The sequence below is a fragment of the Acipenser ruthenus genome, chromosome 26 (assembly GCF_902713425.1).
Source record: "Acipenser ruthenus chromosome 26, fAciRut3.2 maternal haplotype, whole genome shotgun sequence".
NCBI classification, from domain to species: domain Eukaryota; kingdom Metazoa; phylum Chordata; class Actinopteri; order Acipenseriformes; family Acipenseridae; genus Acipenser; species Acipenser ruthenus.
Window position 1 is genome coordinate 23,758,610 of NC_081214.1, and position 16,958 is coordinate 23,775,567.

Here is a 16,958-nt window from a genome sequence, read left to right on the forward strand (position 1 = left end):
CTGTTCTGTTCTTTCCTCAGGCCGGGCGCTCCGAGGTTCTGCAGCAGCAAAGTGGATCTCTGGTGTGTTTCCATGGAAACCCGGTCAACCCTAGTGCCCCCACGGCAAAGTCCACAGTAAGCCTAATCCAGCCCACACGTTAACCAAAAAAAAGAATTCAAGGGAATAATAATGATGATGATGATAATAATAATAATAAGAAGAATGATGTCCGAATAATTCAGATGTTAAAGAGACACGTTTCCAATACCAGACGGATGTGAATGTGAAAGATGCTGACCGCACAGAGAGGCAGGGTGAGGTGCTGTGCTGCCCTGCGCAGCGCAGCGCACAGACAACAAAGAGCAGGCTTTTTAAAACTTCACTTGAAAAAGAAAAAATAACGTAAGACTGTTGCTTTTACAGAATATTCAAAATGGATATTTTTTATTGTCCTGTGTCTGTTTTTATTTTTCATAAAAAAAAAAAAAAAAAGACGCAGAAAGTGTTATCACTATGTTCTGTTTACATCAAAGTATATGTGTTTGTTTGGGGAAAGGGGGTGGGAGTGGGGATAATACTATTGCTAATAATGTAAGTGTTTGATGAGTGTACCCGAACCACATGGTTTTAATAATGATAATCAGTCAGCACTTGGAGATGTGGCTGCACCTTCACTGCACACGTTGTTTGGTTCCCCTAGAGCTCAAGGACGGTGAAACTTTTAAAACGATAGGGCTGAGCCAGTTTATACCTCGCTCTGGATATTACTTTAAATGTCTGCCCCGGACACTATCAGTTATACATTGGAGGATTATGATGAAAAAAAAACCAAACCCCTTATAAATAAAGGGGGATTATCATGTTTTTCAATAATGATGACGGCGACGTCTTTAATAAATTTGAAAAATGTCATTTTTTTCCGCCACTCTGTTCAGTTGTGGTTTGTGAAACCAGCTGATGGCCTACTAACCTGGGATTACTGGTCTAATTCCAGTCCAGGTCCAAAATACTGACCTGCCCACATTTCTGCACCCCCGGCTAGTCCATAAGCAAGTCCTCAGGACTCCCCTGAAAACGAGACAGTGTCGCATCTCAACGCTGTCCAATCCTGCAGCAGCGCGGGATGAGGCTCGTGTCGCTCACCTGCAGAGTTCAGACGCAGCCGTGTACCTGTGTGGGTTTGGGTGCAGCCACTTTGAACTGTATATCTGTATATTTTGAAGGTTGGGTACGTGATCACATTCCCTGGTCCTCCGTTGGCTCGGTACGCTTTGATTCCGGGATGGACACAAGTTGTCCTTTTGTTTTATGCATCGGAAACAAAAATATTATCAAAATCCGGACAGCCGTGGGAATCTGATCACGTGAATACTACAGTGATGGCCAACAGGTTTGCATCACCCTATATAGAATGAACTAGTTTTGCTTCATGAAGTCCAATGAAACCTGCTGAATAATGTTACACTGGCATATTGAATTACATACCGCTTTCTAATGTGAAATACTGTTCTACTATCATGGCTTCCGGTAGACTTTTGCGACATAGTTTGGTAGTTTCTTTGATTTACATGATGTTAAATAAACGGTCTAAATAGTCTCAATCCTAGAATTCTAGGTGATGCTAATTTTTTGGCCATGGCTGTAGCCTCAGCCTGTGTTAGTGCCTGATAAAGAGTTCATGAGCTGAAGTTTAAAAGCACTATTTCTCCCGAGCTTGGCTGGAGAGGACCCTTCTGTCAGCCCTCCCTCTCTCTCTGTCTCTCCTGGCACTGCCGCCTCGCCTCGAAGGGTTTTGTGTAAATGGAAAGGGGCTTTACTGCACTGTTCAGCTGCTGTATTGTTTTTCATTGTTGTTTTTTGGAGGGGTTGTGTGGTGGCTGTGGGTTTGGTTTGGCGGTGGGTGAAAAGCTTGTCCTTTTAAAGGTTGGTAGATGAGAGAGGAGGCTGGGATCCTGCTTTCCATGTGTTTGACATGTTGGATGATCTCATCTATAGGCTGGCCGCTGCGCTGACTTGACCTAACCCATGGGGAGTGAGCAGGGTGTGAGTGACCTGACGTAGCGACAGGTGCTGGGTAATAATCAGAAAGGGAGGGTTTTTTTTATTAGGGGAGGGGGTGACCACCAGCCATTGAGTGTATTGAGGCTCTGAGGCCTTCGAGAGTCTCACAAACCTTCATCTGTTGGCAGAGCCCAGCATGGTGCAGCACACAAAGCTTAGCATAGCTGCACCCCTCTTTCACTTACGAACACAGTGGCTGATGTAGATTTCTTTTCAAGTGGGATATTCAGGGTGGATTGGTAGATTTTCAGACCCAGGTGTGGTTGGAGCATCGAAAAGCTTGAAGCACTAAAAAAAAAAAAAAAAAAAAAAGAAAGGAAAGGAAAACATTTTTATATATATATAGATATATAATGAGTTTGGGGGAACGGAGCGCCATGTGCAGGCAGCACTATTTGAATTCGTTGTGCAATGACATTGACTTGGTACTTTTGTGTCTTTGTAGTTTTCAGTAAGTTAGTCGTCGAGACTTTAAATTTGAGCTTAAATCACGGTAGTGATCTTTTATTTTTACTTTTAGAAACAAAGTCCCTGAATTGGAACAGTGACTCTAAACAGAACGGACCTTTTCCCCCGCTGTGCTGTGAGAGACAGGGCTTGGGGTGGGCTGGATAGTGAGCCACGCTGGGGTGTGGAAGAGTGTGCAGCAGTGTGCACGCTCACAGGATCTCTTGGAAAAGTGTGCAGCAGTGTGCACGCTCACAGGACCTCTTGGAAGAGTGTGCAGCAGTGTGCACGCTCACAGGATCTCTTGGAAGGGTGTGCAGCAGTGTGCACGCTCACAGGACTTCTTGGAAGGGTGTGCAGCAGTGTGCACGCTCATAGGACTTCTTGGAAGAGTGTACAGCAGTATGGACGCTCACAGGACCTCTTGGAAGAGTGTGCAGCAGTGTCCACGCTCACAGGACTTCTTGGAAGAGTGTGCAGCAGTGTGCACAGGACCTCTTGGAAGAGTGTGCAGCAGTGTGCACGCTCACAGGACTCCTGGCCATTACCGCAGGTAGCAAGAGAGAAAGACTCGTGGAGCTCGTATTCATTTAATGTTAAACAATAGAAATTAAAGTAACTGGAAATTAAATTTGCCTTTGCATATACCTCTACACAATCCCGTTGCTGCATGTCCTATAATATGCACAACTGTTTAGAGTATTTAAATCCTCCCCCCCCTCCAGTTGTTTGCTCCAATGGCACCCATGCTACCCATGCTCTGCTTCCCAGCCTCCCAGAACAGAACTCCCTGCCCAGCCTGGCGTCTCTCAGCCTGCCCCGCCCCAGCCCTGGATCCAGAGAGCAGCTGGAACAGGCTGCAGGTCCTGCACATAGACAAGGAAGAAAGAAATATATATAACTATGAATAGTTTTATTGACATGGAAATATTTAGAAGAAAAAAGATTGTCCTGAACAGACATGCTGTTATTTTTCTAAGAGTGTTTTTAAGCATACTTAATTTTTTTTCCATGCATTCCACGGAAGTGTTCACAGTGTCAATTTAGATTTTTAATTTATTATCCAAAGTTATTTTCTCTTTTATTATTATTATAATTATTATTATTATTGTTATTGTTGTTGTTATTATTATTATTATTATTATTATTATTATTATTATTTTTATTATTTTTCTCAGCCTTCTACAAACTGTGTACAAGACCCAGCTGAACTGTGTGGGTTTCATGGGTCTTAAAGCGAGGATGTGGACCGGGGGGTGGGGGGTGATGGGGGGGGGGGGGGGGGGGATTTTTACCTGGAGTAAAACATTTTTTAAGAAATTGTTAAAAAACAAACAAACAAAAAAAAAAAACAACCGAACATCATTTTTTCTGAAATGCTTGCTAAGGGCAGGTCAGTAATTAGCGCGGGAGCTCTGTGTGTGGCTCTACTGTTCCTTGTGCAGTGCCACGTGTAACCAGAGCTCTTCACTAAAGGTAGACAGCTGGCAGTCTCGCTCAGTCAAGCAGCAGGTTGCTTTGTCTGAATCACACTGTTTCAGTCAGCTGGAGGGCAGCCTGGGGACCTTGTTTACAAGGGCCTCTAGACGTCAGGTCCAGCGCTTTCCATCCCCCTCCTTTTCAACGTCCCGGGTTGCTGAAGGAGGAGGGAGTGCTGCAGCGTCTCGAGTGAGGAGCTTGAATGCGTGACGGGACTGTGTCTCTGCATCTCCTGAACTGCTTGGCACAGTGGAATTTTCACATCAAGAAAGGACATTTCCTTTCTAGTGCCCGAACGTTAACAGGAACTGCTGCTTCTTAACAGGACCGTATTCAATTAGATTCGAGAGAAAGGGGAGGGTTCTGCTGTGAAACATTGAAAACCAGACTTCGATACACAGTCTGAAGGGGAAATAGAAACATACAGAGTATGTGAGACTTTACTTTGAAAACCCGGTTTTTCTTTTTGTCTCTTTTTTTTGTATTCTAGTGGGTTATAATACCTTCACAAAAGAATCATGCCTTTTGAATCCTGCTGAGTGGATTTTGTAGGAAAATGACTTGATTATAACCATGTGCCTCTTGGATAGGGGGCCTTAGACTTTTTAAGTACAGCTTTTAAAGACTGTACCGTCTCTTTAAGAGGATTTAGCTAGCTAGCATAATCCAAGTGTAAATACAGTAATAGCACACGTATACAGTAGCTACTCATCCACATGCTTACATCTCCCACTTTCTTACATGTTATTGCTATCATTTTTTTAAAGTTTTTAAAATAGCTTTTTTTCATTATTATTTTATAAGCTTTTATCGCAGTTAAGTAGTGACTAATGTTTTGGAAGGCGTGCTCAGTGGTATTTTAGGAATTTTAACACTTGTATTTTTTCTACCAAAAAAAAAAGACATTTAGCATTTTATTTCCCATACATCAAACATACTGAAGCATGATAATGGAATATTAACTCGATTTCATAAATAGTTTGTGTAGTTTACAGTTTAAAAACTAAAGAAAGAAAAAATAACAGTAAATTAATAATCCATTTGTATGTAACTCTTTACAATGATAGATTCATTGTTGACTATGATATTAAGTTGTTGTTGTTGTTGTTGCTATGGCAACAAAACTACAACGTGGCTACCTTTGTATACCTTAATTGTGAAATGAAAGTAAATCATTTTTCACATGTAAATTGATAATGTACAACAGCATTAACTTATTAAAAATGGTACAGTTAGACACTGTCATATAAACCGATTTTGTTGTTCTATTGAATATTTTGTAAAGGGAAAAAAAAGTAATCCAAAGTCCCTGGAGATCAGGTGTGTAGATTTTTTTTTTTTACATTTTTTTTTTAGATCAGGAGTTTCAAAGCTTATGGAATTTGCATCTGAGTTTTATAGCTAACAGAATCGCTGGTGGTGGGGAATGGGGCTTTTCAGTGTCTAATAGCAGAGGGCACCCTGGGATTGTAACAATTCGAACGTGCAAAACACACAGCCACCTCTCCTGCTGTAAGGACCCATGGCACAGCGGTGGTCATCGTGTTGACTGGAAGGAAGGGCATTTTAAATCTTACAAGTTGAAATCCCCCCTGTGGCCTCAGTGTAACAATCAAACGTGCGTCTGGTCAAGCTCTAACCCTATCACGCCTCGCGACCTCACATGGGGACGGATAAGGAAACTCTCTTCTAGTCTTTACATGGGGAGATGTGGCAGACCCAAGTGCATGGTAACCACAGTGATATGAGGAGGCCATGCTTTTTTTCCCCCCCAGCTATTTTCAATATTTGATGCATGAAAGGGTTAACCTGCCCCCCCCCATTGTTTTCTCTGTGATATTTTCTTACTGAGTGCTGCATTGGGACAGGTCAGTGGTTACACTTGTAAGTTTTAAAACGTCGCCAGGATGGGATGAGCGAAACAGGAAACGATGTGCTAGAATCAATACAGATAGTCTAGTTAATATAACTGTGATGCTTCATACCCTCTTTAAACCCTTCCTGTCCATGAAGTGCTCTTACAAGGGGCAGTCCAGATGCATTGCAGTCAGTCTCTCCCCCCAGTGCTTCACCAGGGTTCACAGTGTTGAAGCTTGCATATGCTGCAGTTCAGTGTACGAATGTGTGATATTCACCCTATTTGCACTTATGTACATAGTTCAATGAAAGAAATATTCAGAGCGTATTTTGAATATAAAAACCCCAGGTCTGTATTGTTGTTAATGCAGGGGTGTGTTTGTAAAAGAGCTAGGCGTTACTACGGCTTGGAGGGATTTTTCGCTATAAAACGTATCTGAAAGCATGACGTTGCTTCGCTGTTGTAAAAAAGCTTAGTAGTTTTGCTCTAGCTTACAGTACGACAGGCAGGTCCAGTTTTCATCGATGTCTACTGCTTCCCATTGTTACAGTGTAGCACACTACTGTCAGTCTTAATAATCTCCATTCTGTATGTTTATGAATACGGGAATATCGGAAAACTGGCAGACCTGGAACTGAGATCATTAGCAGAGTTTTCATAGTGTGTACCGCGCGCGAATGGCTGATCGCCAGCCCTGCTTCATGAATTGATACCAAAGATGTTGCCACGGAGCGCAGGGCCGGTGAAACGGGGCTGTTGTTTGTTTGCTGGTGGGTGCAGAGCGTCGCCCCGCAGCACAGTCCCAGTGCCGTGATGTTAAAGGACAGCAGAGCCCCAGTTCACTCAGTTCCGATCCAGATCTGTTCTGGGAAGCTGGGCTCTGTGAATTCATCTCACCAGACGCCCACGGAGCTGTTGAGTTTGAAAGTGAAACCTGTAAAAACGTTGCTAATGATCTGCATTCAGCAGTGTTGGAATATGTACAGCGAATCAGTCAGACAAGGAACTCATTCGAGGGGTTTTATTTAGTTTGTTTTTTTATTATTATTATTATTTTTTTTTTCCAAATCTTTTTATTTTTTCAATTAATGAAAAAAAATAAAAATAGTAGTAAGGAGTCGCAAAAACTTTTTTCTTCATGCAAATCGGAAAAAAAATAAAAGTTAACTCACCAGGTCTAACACACACACACACACATGCACACACGCACACGCAACCACACACACAACCACACACACGCACAACCACACTCATACACACACACACACACCCCTACACACCCACCTACACACACGCCCACCTAGTCCTACACACACACACAATCCCCCCCCCCCACACACACAACCTCACACACTCACGCACGTACACAAACACACTCACACAACCACACACACACACAACCCCACACACACAACCACACACACAAACACACTCACACACACGCTCACAGGGAAAGGCTCTGTTTATGCGATATTGTACATTTAATGCTGTTCGGTAGTGTTGGGAGCCAATAATTTTGTTGCCATGGCGCTTGTATCCTAGCAGAAGAGGTGGCGGAGGGGGGAACTCTTGACAGATTTTAAGGGGGGGGAACCCCAGGCCCTTGTTGTTATTTCACAAATTAAGAAGTGTATTATTAACAAAATTGAGAACCTGGGGGGTGATCACCTAATATTGGGAGGGTGTGGGGTGAATCTGAACTGCACTGGATTGAAACTGCTCTTCCACTGCAGCGGAAAACCCAACAGTCAGTTTCATCGTTCTCAGTACTGTGTATTCAGAACTCAGTACTGGAGTGGCATCTGACAGCCAGCAAATTCTATAGAGTCCAGGTAACTCAGTACTGCGGATCTGAGAGTATACTGTGTAGAACTCAGTACTGCGGATCTGAGAGTATACTGTATAGAACTCAGTACTGCGGATCTGAGAGTATACTGTATAGAACTCAGTACTGCGGATCTGAGAGTATACTGTATAGAACTCAGTACTGCGGATCTGAGAGTATACTGTATAGAACTCAGTACTGCGGATCTGAGAGTATACTGTATAGAACTCAGTACTGCGGATCTGAGAGTATACTGTATAGAACTCAGTACTGCGGATCTGAGAGTATACTGTATAGAACTCAGTACTGCGGATCTGAGAGTATACTGTGTAGAACTCAGTACTGCGGATCTGAGAGTATACTGTATAGAACTCAGTACTGCGGATCTGAGAGTATACTGTATAGAACTCAGTACTGCGGATCTGAGAGTATACTGTATAGAACTCAGTACTGCGGATCTGAGAGTATACTGTATAGAACTCAGTACTGCGGATCTGAGAGATGCTGTGCAATGCTCCCTGGATGCTGCAGGTATTCTTCTCAAAGCCATAACACCAGGAGTCCCCTCCCCTTCACCTACAACTGACTGGATAGATAAATGCTTTTGAGTTTTTCATTTTCTCTCTCTCTCTCTGCTATATTAGCTGTAGTGCTTGTATGTGCTTTAGAATTGTTATGCTAATCTTTTCAGTATATACAAATATAAATATATATATATAAATATATATATTACTTCTGTTATTTTTTGACCTTTTAATAAAGCACTAAAATACAGTTGTGTTTGGAGTTTTTTTTTTTTTGTCTGTCTGTTAAAATATTCTGTGAATGTCACTCAGTGATCCCTGTACTAACCAGGCCTGGCCTGGCTTAGGGACTGGAAGCTTACATGACCAGGCTTCACAAAGTGGTACGAAGTCTTGAGCTGAGCTGAGCTGCAGTGGCAAGACCGACCGGCCGGCCGACATCTAGAGAGGATCTCTAACAAAGAGCTTCCCCAGCACTGGGGCTGAGAAACGAAGCACAAGGGTTACAAAGATTGTTCTACAAATGAAAGAAAAAACATTTCTGATCATGTTCCAGGTCACATGTTTGAAGTACCCAGTAACTATACTTTAATGCTGCACAGCTCCTGCCCATTCCAGCCTGAGTAAAGAAACGGGTTGTCTTTAAAGAACAGGACAGCCTGAGACCTCGTCATCACCAGCAGCTAGAACCAGCATCCCAGCATTCCCCCAGCGCGGCAACACAAAACTTCAATATGCAGCACAAAGAAATCTAGAGAAGAAATGATTTTATTGACTTGGAATAGCAATGTAACCCATCACATCAAGAAATAGCAGAGATTACAGATCAGCCAATAAACCCACGCAATTACTGCCAAGAAACCTGTGCAGAACCTCTGGTAGCGCCTCGTGTGTCGGGTATTATTGATTCATTGAACTATTATAACATATATATACATATGGTCCTTAAATGCAGCTATGGACTGGCTGTACAGAACATTAATGTGGCTAGTTTTAGTGCCATTAGTTACACTGCAGAGGCACTATAAATAGTCATTACAAGTCATTTACTGTAGCTGTGCAGTTATGATACAGTGTAGTCCCTATTTAACTACATGTGTGTTACAAAATGATACAAACACCAGAGCTTGACAGGTAGTAGAGGTAATTACTAGCAGCAGTAACTAGTAACTGCAGGTCTGAATGCATTGTGCTCAGTAGTGCTTGGTGTCTCTGGACTCTGAGCCCCCTTGCACTGAGATGTATTGCCTCATTGCAAGTGCTTGAAAGGGAAGGGATTGCAGCGGCCCCAGTGGTACACAGCTCCCATGTTGCAGCGCTGTCCTGTTTAAGCCCCCGGGTCGTTACGCTGCTTCACTGAAGTCCATCTTGCTCTTGACCTTCTCGAATATCTGTAGCACCTTGGCAGCAGGAACAGCGCCCTCTCTCAGGAAGGACAGCTTTCCTACAGGGGCAGAAACGACAGGTAAAGATGATGCCAGTCAGTGGACTTTACAGGGGCTCTCCAGTAACCTGGCCAATTAAGCATTAAATCACACACGCTGATACGATGCTGTTTTGCTGTGGAACTCAAACTATAGTGCAAGGCATAGCATTGATTACACTAGTGTTCGTGAATTTGTTTTCTTTTTAAGACAGCCTGCTGAATTGTATTTGTAGAATATCATTTAGACAGTCGTGTTCACCTTGCAGACAGGCTGCCATGGTCGGTGCATGAGGTGCCCATGGGGAACGAGCTCTGTATAAAAGGAAGAGTCCGTACCTTCATCAATCTTGGTGCAGATGACGACGGTGGAGGACACGAGTTCCGTGGAGTCTCCGTCACACAGCACCCCATCCAGCTTGTCTCCCAGCCTCCTGGAACAGACACGCAGAGCGGAGCGGGTCAGTACAGGGAGCAGAGGGAAGGCATGGGGCCTGATTCCATGCAGTCAGCTGAGACGATACTGAACTGGATGTAAGTAAAGAACAGCCCCTGCTAGGTACAGCACGGCTCTCATTTACTGCGTCAAAGCCTGAAAACTGGCAGGTTTGAAGCTTCAGGTTTCACAATGTGTTTAGGCACACACAAACTGCAACAGTAGAGCACTCTGCAGTACTGGGTGGAGTTATCCATCCTAGAGACCTGTGTACAGATCTGCGGTGTTGAAAGATGTCTGGCCCTGGAGGAGCTGCAATATTAATGTGTCAGTCGAGAGAAATCCCACCAACCACTGAAGTTGTTTTCAAAGCTGTGACTGAACATTGTTAGTTGAGAGGTCTAGGAGAGGGGCGGCTCCCTGCACTTACATGACGACCATGTCGTGGTGGGTGCTGTCCGGCTGCCCGCTGGGATTGGCTGAGGTGATGGCCAGGGGGCCGGTCATGTCCAGCAGGTGGGTGGTCACCGTGAGGTCAGAGATGCGGATCATGATGCTGTCCTTGGTTCCCACGTAGTCGTAGGCCAGGCCAACACCTGGACAGGGGAGGGGAGGGGAGGGGGGGTTGAAATGAGGGGTTTGTGCCGTGTCTGAGAACCACCAGAACAGCTCCGACACTGGGTCTCAGAACACCAGCGGGGAAAGAAAGGCATACTTCTACACTTGAAGCCATCCCTCTCTAGAGCAATGCTGAAATGCACATTCTGAACATTAAAATATATATATTCAGGCAGATAAAGGGGGTGTATTTTAAGGACAGGGGCAGAGCCCTATGCAGAAAGACAGGGTGTCCCAAGACTACAAAAAGGGTATTTTAAACAGTATATATTAGAAGCTACTACAGAAGGGACATTTTTTAGACTAGCTAATACTGTACTGCTGTTGTTTTACAGGATATTGCATCATCAGAGGCTTCGTAACCGTTGCATAATAGTTTGAGCAATTCCAGCTTTCAGTGGGAGGTTGAAGAGTGTTGTGGAGCTCACAAAGGAGCACTGTAACTGCTGCGCTGTTGGAGCCGCGCTGCGGTTGAAACACTGTGGAGACACTCACCCAGCTTCTTGAGCCACTCCCCCTTCCTGACGATGCAGCCAATCCCACCGGGGTAGACGTTCCTCATGAACTCCCAGAGCAGCGGACTGAAGGGCGGGGCCACCGCCTCCAGCTGCTTCAGATTACCAATCGTCAGACAGATGGGCTTCTCCAGGGGGCGGTCCTACGAGAGAACATAGCCAAATTAACACCTCGCTCAACTACGATGGGCCCCACAAAATTCCAAAACGGTAGCAAACAATGGTGGCGGGTCTATTGGAACCCCAGCGGAGCAGCTGGCATGATATTCCGATTCCGAGGAAACGTGCCGTTGCAGCATGTGACTGATTCTCCAGCAGGCTCTTTTGTCAGATTTCTAATCACCTTGATGTTGTAAATGCGCTCGATGGCAGCGGGGTGTTTGCAGGAGGCAGCCAGCGTGTAGACCGTGTCCGAGGGGATCCCGCACACACCCCCGGACTCCAGGATACCCGCGATGCTCTGCAGGCCGCTGGTCTTCCGCGAGCCTGGGGTGGGGCAGGGCGGGGGGGCAGGCTCGCCCTTGTTACTCTTCCCAGCCTGCAGCCCAGACAGAGACAGACAGACGAACACAGAGAGAGAGAGAGAGAGACAGAGACCGTTCAATTACAGCATACGTCAAGACTCTCTTGGTTGTGTCCCACAAATAAAAAGATGCAAACGTTGAGGTGCACGAAACAGGCTTGACATTTTACTGACAGGTTGGAAGTGCTCATCCAAATGGTCAGTTTCCTCGTGAGTCACACTCAAATGTATTTCAAGAAGAAACTGTTTGTACAATTCCTTGTCTATCATAAGAGGGTAACAGCAGACCTGTTAGAGGTCCTGAGAAGACAATGCCACTTCAAAACAGCACTACAGGCTTCTATTAAAACACACTTTGAAACTATATCATTAGTTGTAACCAAGGTTACCATTTTAGTCGTCAAGCCATTACAAAAACAAAAACATCTTTAGTTGCTCTGCTGTCAGTCTGAAAGCAAAACAGCAGAACAGTATCTCTGCTGTCATTTGATACTTTCTACTGCAGATGCCTTCTCTCTATGGATGCTGACCAGCACTCCGTCAGACAGCAGCGGACTCTTTGATCAGTGATTGCAGTGTAAAGCACCTGGATCAGAGGGGGTCCCATTGGAAGGAGCTTCCTCTCAAACAGGTAGTTCGCGAAGGAGGCGGTCGCTCCGTACATACAGACCACACTGAACAGGGCCAGGAACACACCTGAGTGGAGAGAAGGGGGCGACAGTTAGGGATTGACTGACTGAATCACAGAACGCATGCGTGAATGGGCAAACGAATCATGCATTCAATCATTCACACAGAATAAAACAGTAAAAATAAAATCTACAGATAGATCAGAATTCCCCCCCCGTCACTCTGCCCATCGGCTCTGCACTGGTAAGCTGTTGCCTAGGGTTACCAGCTGTCCCTGTTTTCCCTGGATCATCCCAAATTCAATATGCCTTCCCGGGACACTAAATGCCAGCACCATACATTGAACACAAGTCAGCTAAATCAGAATACAATATTCCTGCAACAGAATCACAATATGAATTGGTTGTCAATACTATAGTAGTAATAGTGCCAGTGTTTCCTGTTGCAGGAATACAGGATTTCTACAGAGAGTTTACACTTTTAACAACCCCCCCCCCCACTTCCGTTCAGAGGTCCCGTTACTGTTACCATGGGAACAGTTTCACAATACGTCTAAAAGGAAGCCAGTGTCGGTACAGGACCATAGTGTTTACCAAAAAAAAAAAAAAAAAAAAAAGTAAAAAGAGACTTCAAGAGGAGCTGGGGGGCTGACCTTCGAGAGGAAGCGGCAGTGTGTGCAGAGTGAACAACAGGAAGCAGACGATGAGCCCCTCCATCAGAACAGCCAGGGTCAGGAGAACCAGATTGGAGTAGGCAGCTGAGAGAGACGGGGGGGCAGAGATTAGTGTTACACACCTCTCACACACAGCAGGGACAGGAAGTACTGCTACGATTATTCTAACACAGACCTGCTGTATAGAATATCACACGACTACCAGGGACTGTGAGTGACTGATCAGTGGAAGAGACCGTGACTCACCCATGATGATGATGAAGGCGTTGATGACGAGGAAGGCAACTGCGCCAACGGAGAACCCGTGTAGAGAGGGATTACTGATCCCGAGCAGGGGGCCTGGTGATGGGGGGAGGGTTAACACACAGTCAACGACCCAGAAAACACTGCAGTGCATTGGACTGACAGTACTGTAAAAACTCATAGAATACTACAGCTGTAGTTTGCAGATTTCACAGCTTATACAGAAGGGTTAATAAGATTTACACCTGCATAAAAAATAGAGATATCAAAACTATGTAGATAAACTTGACTTGTATATTTTACATTACTAGAAATATAAAGGCAGACGGGATGACCAAGGGAAAGTTTTACCTGCAAACCTCAGCCAGGTCCAGACTGCCCAGACGGCTGCGTAGGAGAAGGGCAGCGTGGGGCCAAAGCGGCGCCCCCCTCGCACCTGCAGCCGCGACACGTAGAGCTGGACGAGGGTCCCGGGGATCAGCACCCAGGGCACGGATAGGTAAGAGCGCTGCGAGTCCGGGAGGGAGGGCTGCAGGGCTGAGAGGGCAGCCAGGCCGTTGCACAGGAAGAAGAGGGCGTCGGGGAGCTGGGCGCGGTGCTCCGAGGGGCCCCCAAGGGGAGGCATGTCCTGGGCATGGCAGAGGTGGCGTTTCAGCCTGAACAGCGCCGCCTGCAGCCTGGGGGCGCTCACGAGCCGCACGCCCAGGGGCAGGAGCACCTTCTCTGCGATGGAGTTCACCAGGCTGATGAAGGAGATGTAGAGGCAGAGCAGAGCGTACAGAGAGCAGGCCACCCCGAAGAAGAGGGAGCGAGACCCGCGGGGGATCTGGGGCAGGGTGGAGACGGTGAGGAAGGCGAACAGGCTGTTCTGGAACAGCTCAGTCTTGTCGCGGCTCAGGGACAGCAGGCACAGCAGCAGGGCAGCCACCAGGAAGAACCAGCCCCCCAGCATGCCCGCCCGAGCCTGGCCCACGCCCTCCCCCTCACTGCCCAGGAGCACCGACACCACAAACGCCTCCCAGGCCTGTACCAGCCAGTAGGTGTAGTGCAGCGCGAACTTGGTGCCATGGAACACGTCGTTCCGCAGGTAGGCGTAGTAGCTGGCCAGGAGCTGGGCCGTGGCATTGAGGCTGACCCACAGCGCCCCCACCAGGAAGGAGGGCGTGTAGTTGAAGCAGTAGAAGGCCAGGATCACTGCAGAGACCACGTCGCTCATGTTCCCCAGCGCCATGGGCTCCGCGTACTTGCTGTTCTTCTTCTTCTCCTCCTCCTCCTCGCCCCGACTGGCCTGCCTCCGCTGTGACGGCTTGATCCTGGCGCCCAGCAGCAGCACGTCGAAGAGGGCGTTGCCGAAGCCCGGCAGGACGTGGCGCTGGTAGATCCCTTTGAGGAGCAGAGCCATCGCCCCGTAGAGGCCGAACAGGACAATGACCAGCTGGGCCACTCCGGCCACCACCAACGCCCACGTGGCAAACTGCCCCACCGCCTCGAACACCAGCGTCACGGTGATGGCTCCGAACACGAAGGGCATCACGTAGTTGGCCGTGGCCGAGCAGAAAGACACCACGAAAGCCACGCCGGTGTAGGCCACCAGCCCAGCGACGGCCGCCTTGCTGATCTGGGGCGCCGCAGTGCTGGCCCCCAGGCTCAGGAGCTCGTAGGCCCCTGCGATGATGCGCGTGGTCCCATAGCTGCCCCACAGTGCCGAGAAGGCCAGGAACGTGGTCCCCGCCAGGTGGTCGTACTTCCTGAAGGTGAGGAGGCCAGCCAGCAGCTGCACCACGCCTCCGATCAGAATGAGGTGCACGCCTGGGAAACACAAAACAGAATAGCTGTTCCCAATCACGCTACAGTTTTGAGCACTACTGTCTGCTCACCAGAACATGTGCTCGTCTCAGAAAACAGTTAAACAAAGCCAGCTACGGCAAAATACAGCAAGAGAATAAAACATGCCATTAAACAAAAACATCTAACAAGTAACACTAAAAGACAAATGATCTGACTAAAAGTTTATTTTACTATTACTGCAGATATATATTCTTATAGCTGTGGATAAAATGTAAGGTAAATAAGTAATACACACACACACACACACACACTCTCTCTCTCTCACTCTCTCTCTCTCTCCCCCTCTCTATCCCCCCTCTCTCTCACTCCCCCCTCTCTCTCTCCCCCTCTCTATCCCCCCCTCTCTCTCTCCCCCTCTCTCTCCCCCCCTCTCTCTCCCCCCCTCTCCTCCCCTCTCTATCCCCCCCTCTCTCTCTCCCTCTCTTTCTCCTCCCCTCTCTATCCCCCCTCTCTCACTCCCCCCTCTCTCCTCCCCTCTCTCTCCCTCTCTCTCCTCCCCCCTCTCTCCTCCCCTCTCTATCCCCCCTCTCTCACTCCCCCCTCTCTCTCTCTCCCTCTCTCTCCCCCCCTCTCTCCTCCCCCCTCTCCCCCCCCCTCTCTCTCTGTACCTGCGATTGTGTTCTCCACTCCCGTGGCTGCCTGGCCGGTGACGGCTCCAGTGAAGTTCTGCAGAGCCACGTAGAAGGCACTGATGACGTTAGCAAGCAGACCCAGCACTGACGGCTCGCTGTAGAACACCGAAGCAAAGCCCTCCGACATCCTGCCACACACACACACAGGACCTGATGCATAGCAAATCATGCCACCCGGTGGCCACTTGTCTACATTGCATCATGCATTTCCTTTAAACTGATTTGCACAATAATGGCTGTTTTGAAATATTTCAACTGACACATCAAAGGATAGGATGCAAGGCAAACCCCATCAAATACTTCAAACACATCACAACATGTCTGCTACTAAATAAATAATAATAATAACATGTACAAGATGAACATTTAGACACTTTTCAACACACATGACAATTTTACAAATCCTTTCATCAGCACCTCAGAAATAACCCTAAAACTACAGGTAATATTGTGGTCACAAAATAACTGAGAACATTTTAATTTGATATCAAAGGCTTAGGGATGACTCAATAACCTGCAGCTTTTAAAAATACATCTTAGCCATTTAGAAAAACATTTAATCAATTTGTAAGGATCCCTTTCACCCTATAATTCTGTGAAATTTGGATGAGACAATAACAAATACAAATATATAAATTAAATAAAGCAAAATAAAATGAATGCCAAATTCACTTACCTTTTTTCCCTAGATTTAGCCCACCTCTGTAGATGCTGTGCGTGGCACTGTCTCTCCCCTCTGTCTGTATGTGATGCTGTGCGTGGCACTGTCTCTCCTATCTGTCTGTATGTGATCCTGTGCGTGGCACTGTCTCTCCTATCTGTCTGTATGTGATGCTGTGCGTGGCACTGTCTCTCCCCTCTGTCTGTATGTGATGCTGTGCGTGGCACTGTCTCTCCTATCTGTCTGTATGTGATCCTGTGTGTGGCACTGTCTCTCCTATCTGTCTGTATGTGATGCTGTGCGTGGCACTGTCTCTCCTATCTGTCTGTATGTGATGCTGTGCGTGGCACTGTCTCTCTCGCTGTGTCTGTATGTGATGCTGTGTGTGGCACTCTCTCCCCTCTGTCTCTCTTTATAACGGGACTCACTAAGAAGTTGAATTGATTCATTTCCTCATTATTTACCCCATGCTCCGCTCAGACACTCCCCCAGATATATTTAGAGCTTCCTGTTAAACATTCTCCATTGGTTGGCTGCACACTTGTACAGGCATTCTGATGCTGATAACGTCTAGAGCAGT

The 16,958-nt window shown here is 46.7% G+C and overlaps 2 protein-coding genes across 11 annotated transcripts in view; one reads left to right on the forward strand and one right to left on the reverse strand.

Annotated features, from left to right (window-relative positions):
- LOC117430600 (muscleblind-like protein 3) overlaps positions 1–3,096 on the forward strand; it is a 33,411-nt gene extending 30,315 nt beyond the window's left edge. For all 9 annotated transcript variants that reach the window (XM_059000570.1, XM_059000572.1, XM_059000569.1 and 6 more), the window contains one exon: positions 21–3,096. The gene's annotated coding sequence lies outside the window, so the exon portion shown is untranslated. The remainder of the gene's footprint in view (positions 1–20) is intronic.
- Positions 3,097–8,926: 5,830 nt separating this feature from the next.
- Positions 8,927–16,749, reverse strand: LOC117962372 (uncharacterized). Of its 2 annotated transcripts, XM_034902675.2 has the most exons (11): positions 16,394–16,749; positions 15,694–15,845; positions 13,589–15,046; positions 13,241–13,333; positions 12,974–13,078; positions 12,278–12,387; positions 11,512–11,706; positions 11,149–11,311; positions 10,466–10,631; positions 9,939–10,033; positions 8,927–9,620 (listed from the first exon to the last, which is right to left on the reverse strand). In XM_034902675.2, exons 2-11 carry the CDS (start codon positions 15,842–15,844, stop codon positions 9,520–9,522), a joined length of 2,637 nt encoding a protein of 878 aa, XP_034758566.2. In that variant the 5' UTR covers position 15,845; positions 16,394–16,749; the 3' UTR covers positions 8,927–9,519. The 2 variants fall into 2 exon arrangements, with proteins under 2 accessions (XP_034758566.2, XP_034758565.2); XM_034902674.2 differs by lacking the exon at positions 16,394–16,749 and having other exon boundaries at positions 15,694–16,367.
- Positions 16,750–16,958: the final 209 nt, after the last annotated feature.

What these genes read in the sequence shown, in the direction of transcription:
- LOC117962372 (XM_034902674.2), bottom strand. Translation starts at nt 15,886, where the DNA reads ATGATTTGCTATGCATCAGGTCCTGTGTGTGTGTGTGGCAGGATGTCG. An exon ending in CGCCTTCATCATCATCATGG is followed by an intron (nt 13,079 to 13,240) that starts GTGAGTCACGGT and finishes CGTCTCTCTCAG; the next exon opens with CTGCCTACTCCAATCTGGTT. An exon ending in GGAGTGGCTCAAGAAGCTGG is followed by an intron (nt 10,632 to 11,148) that starts GTGAGTGTCTCC and finishes TCCCCTGTCCAG; the next exon opens with GTGTTGGCCTGGCCTACGAC.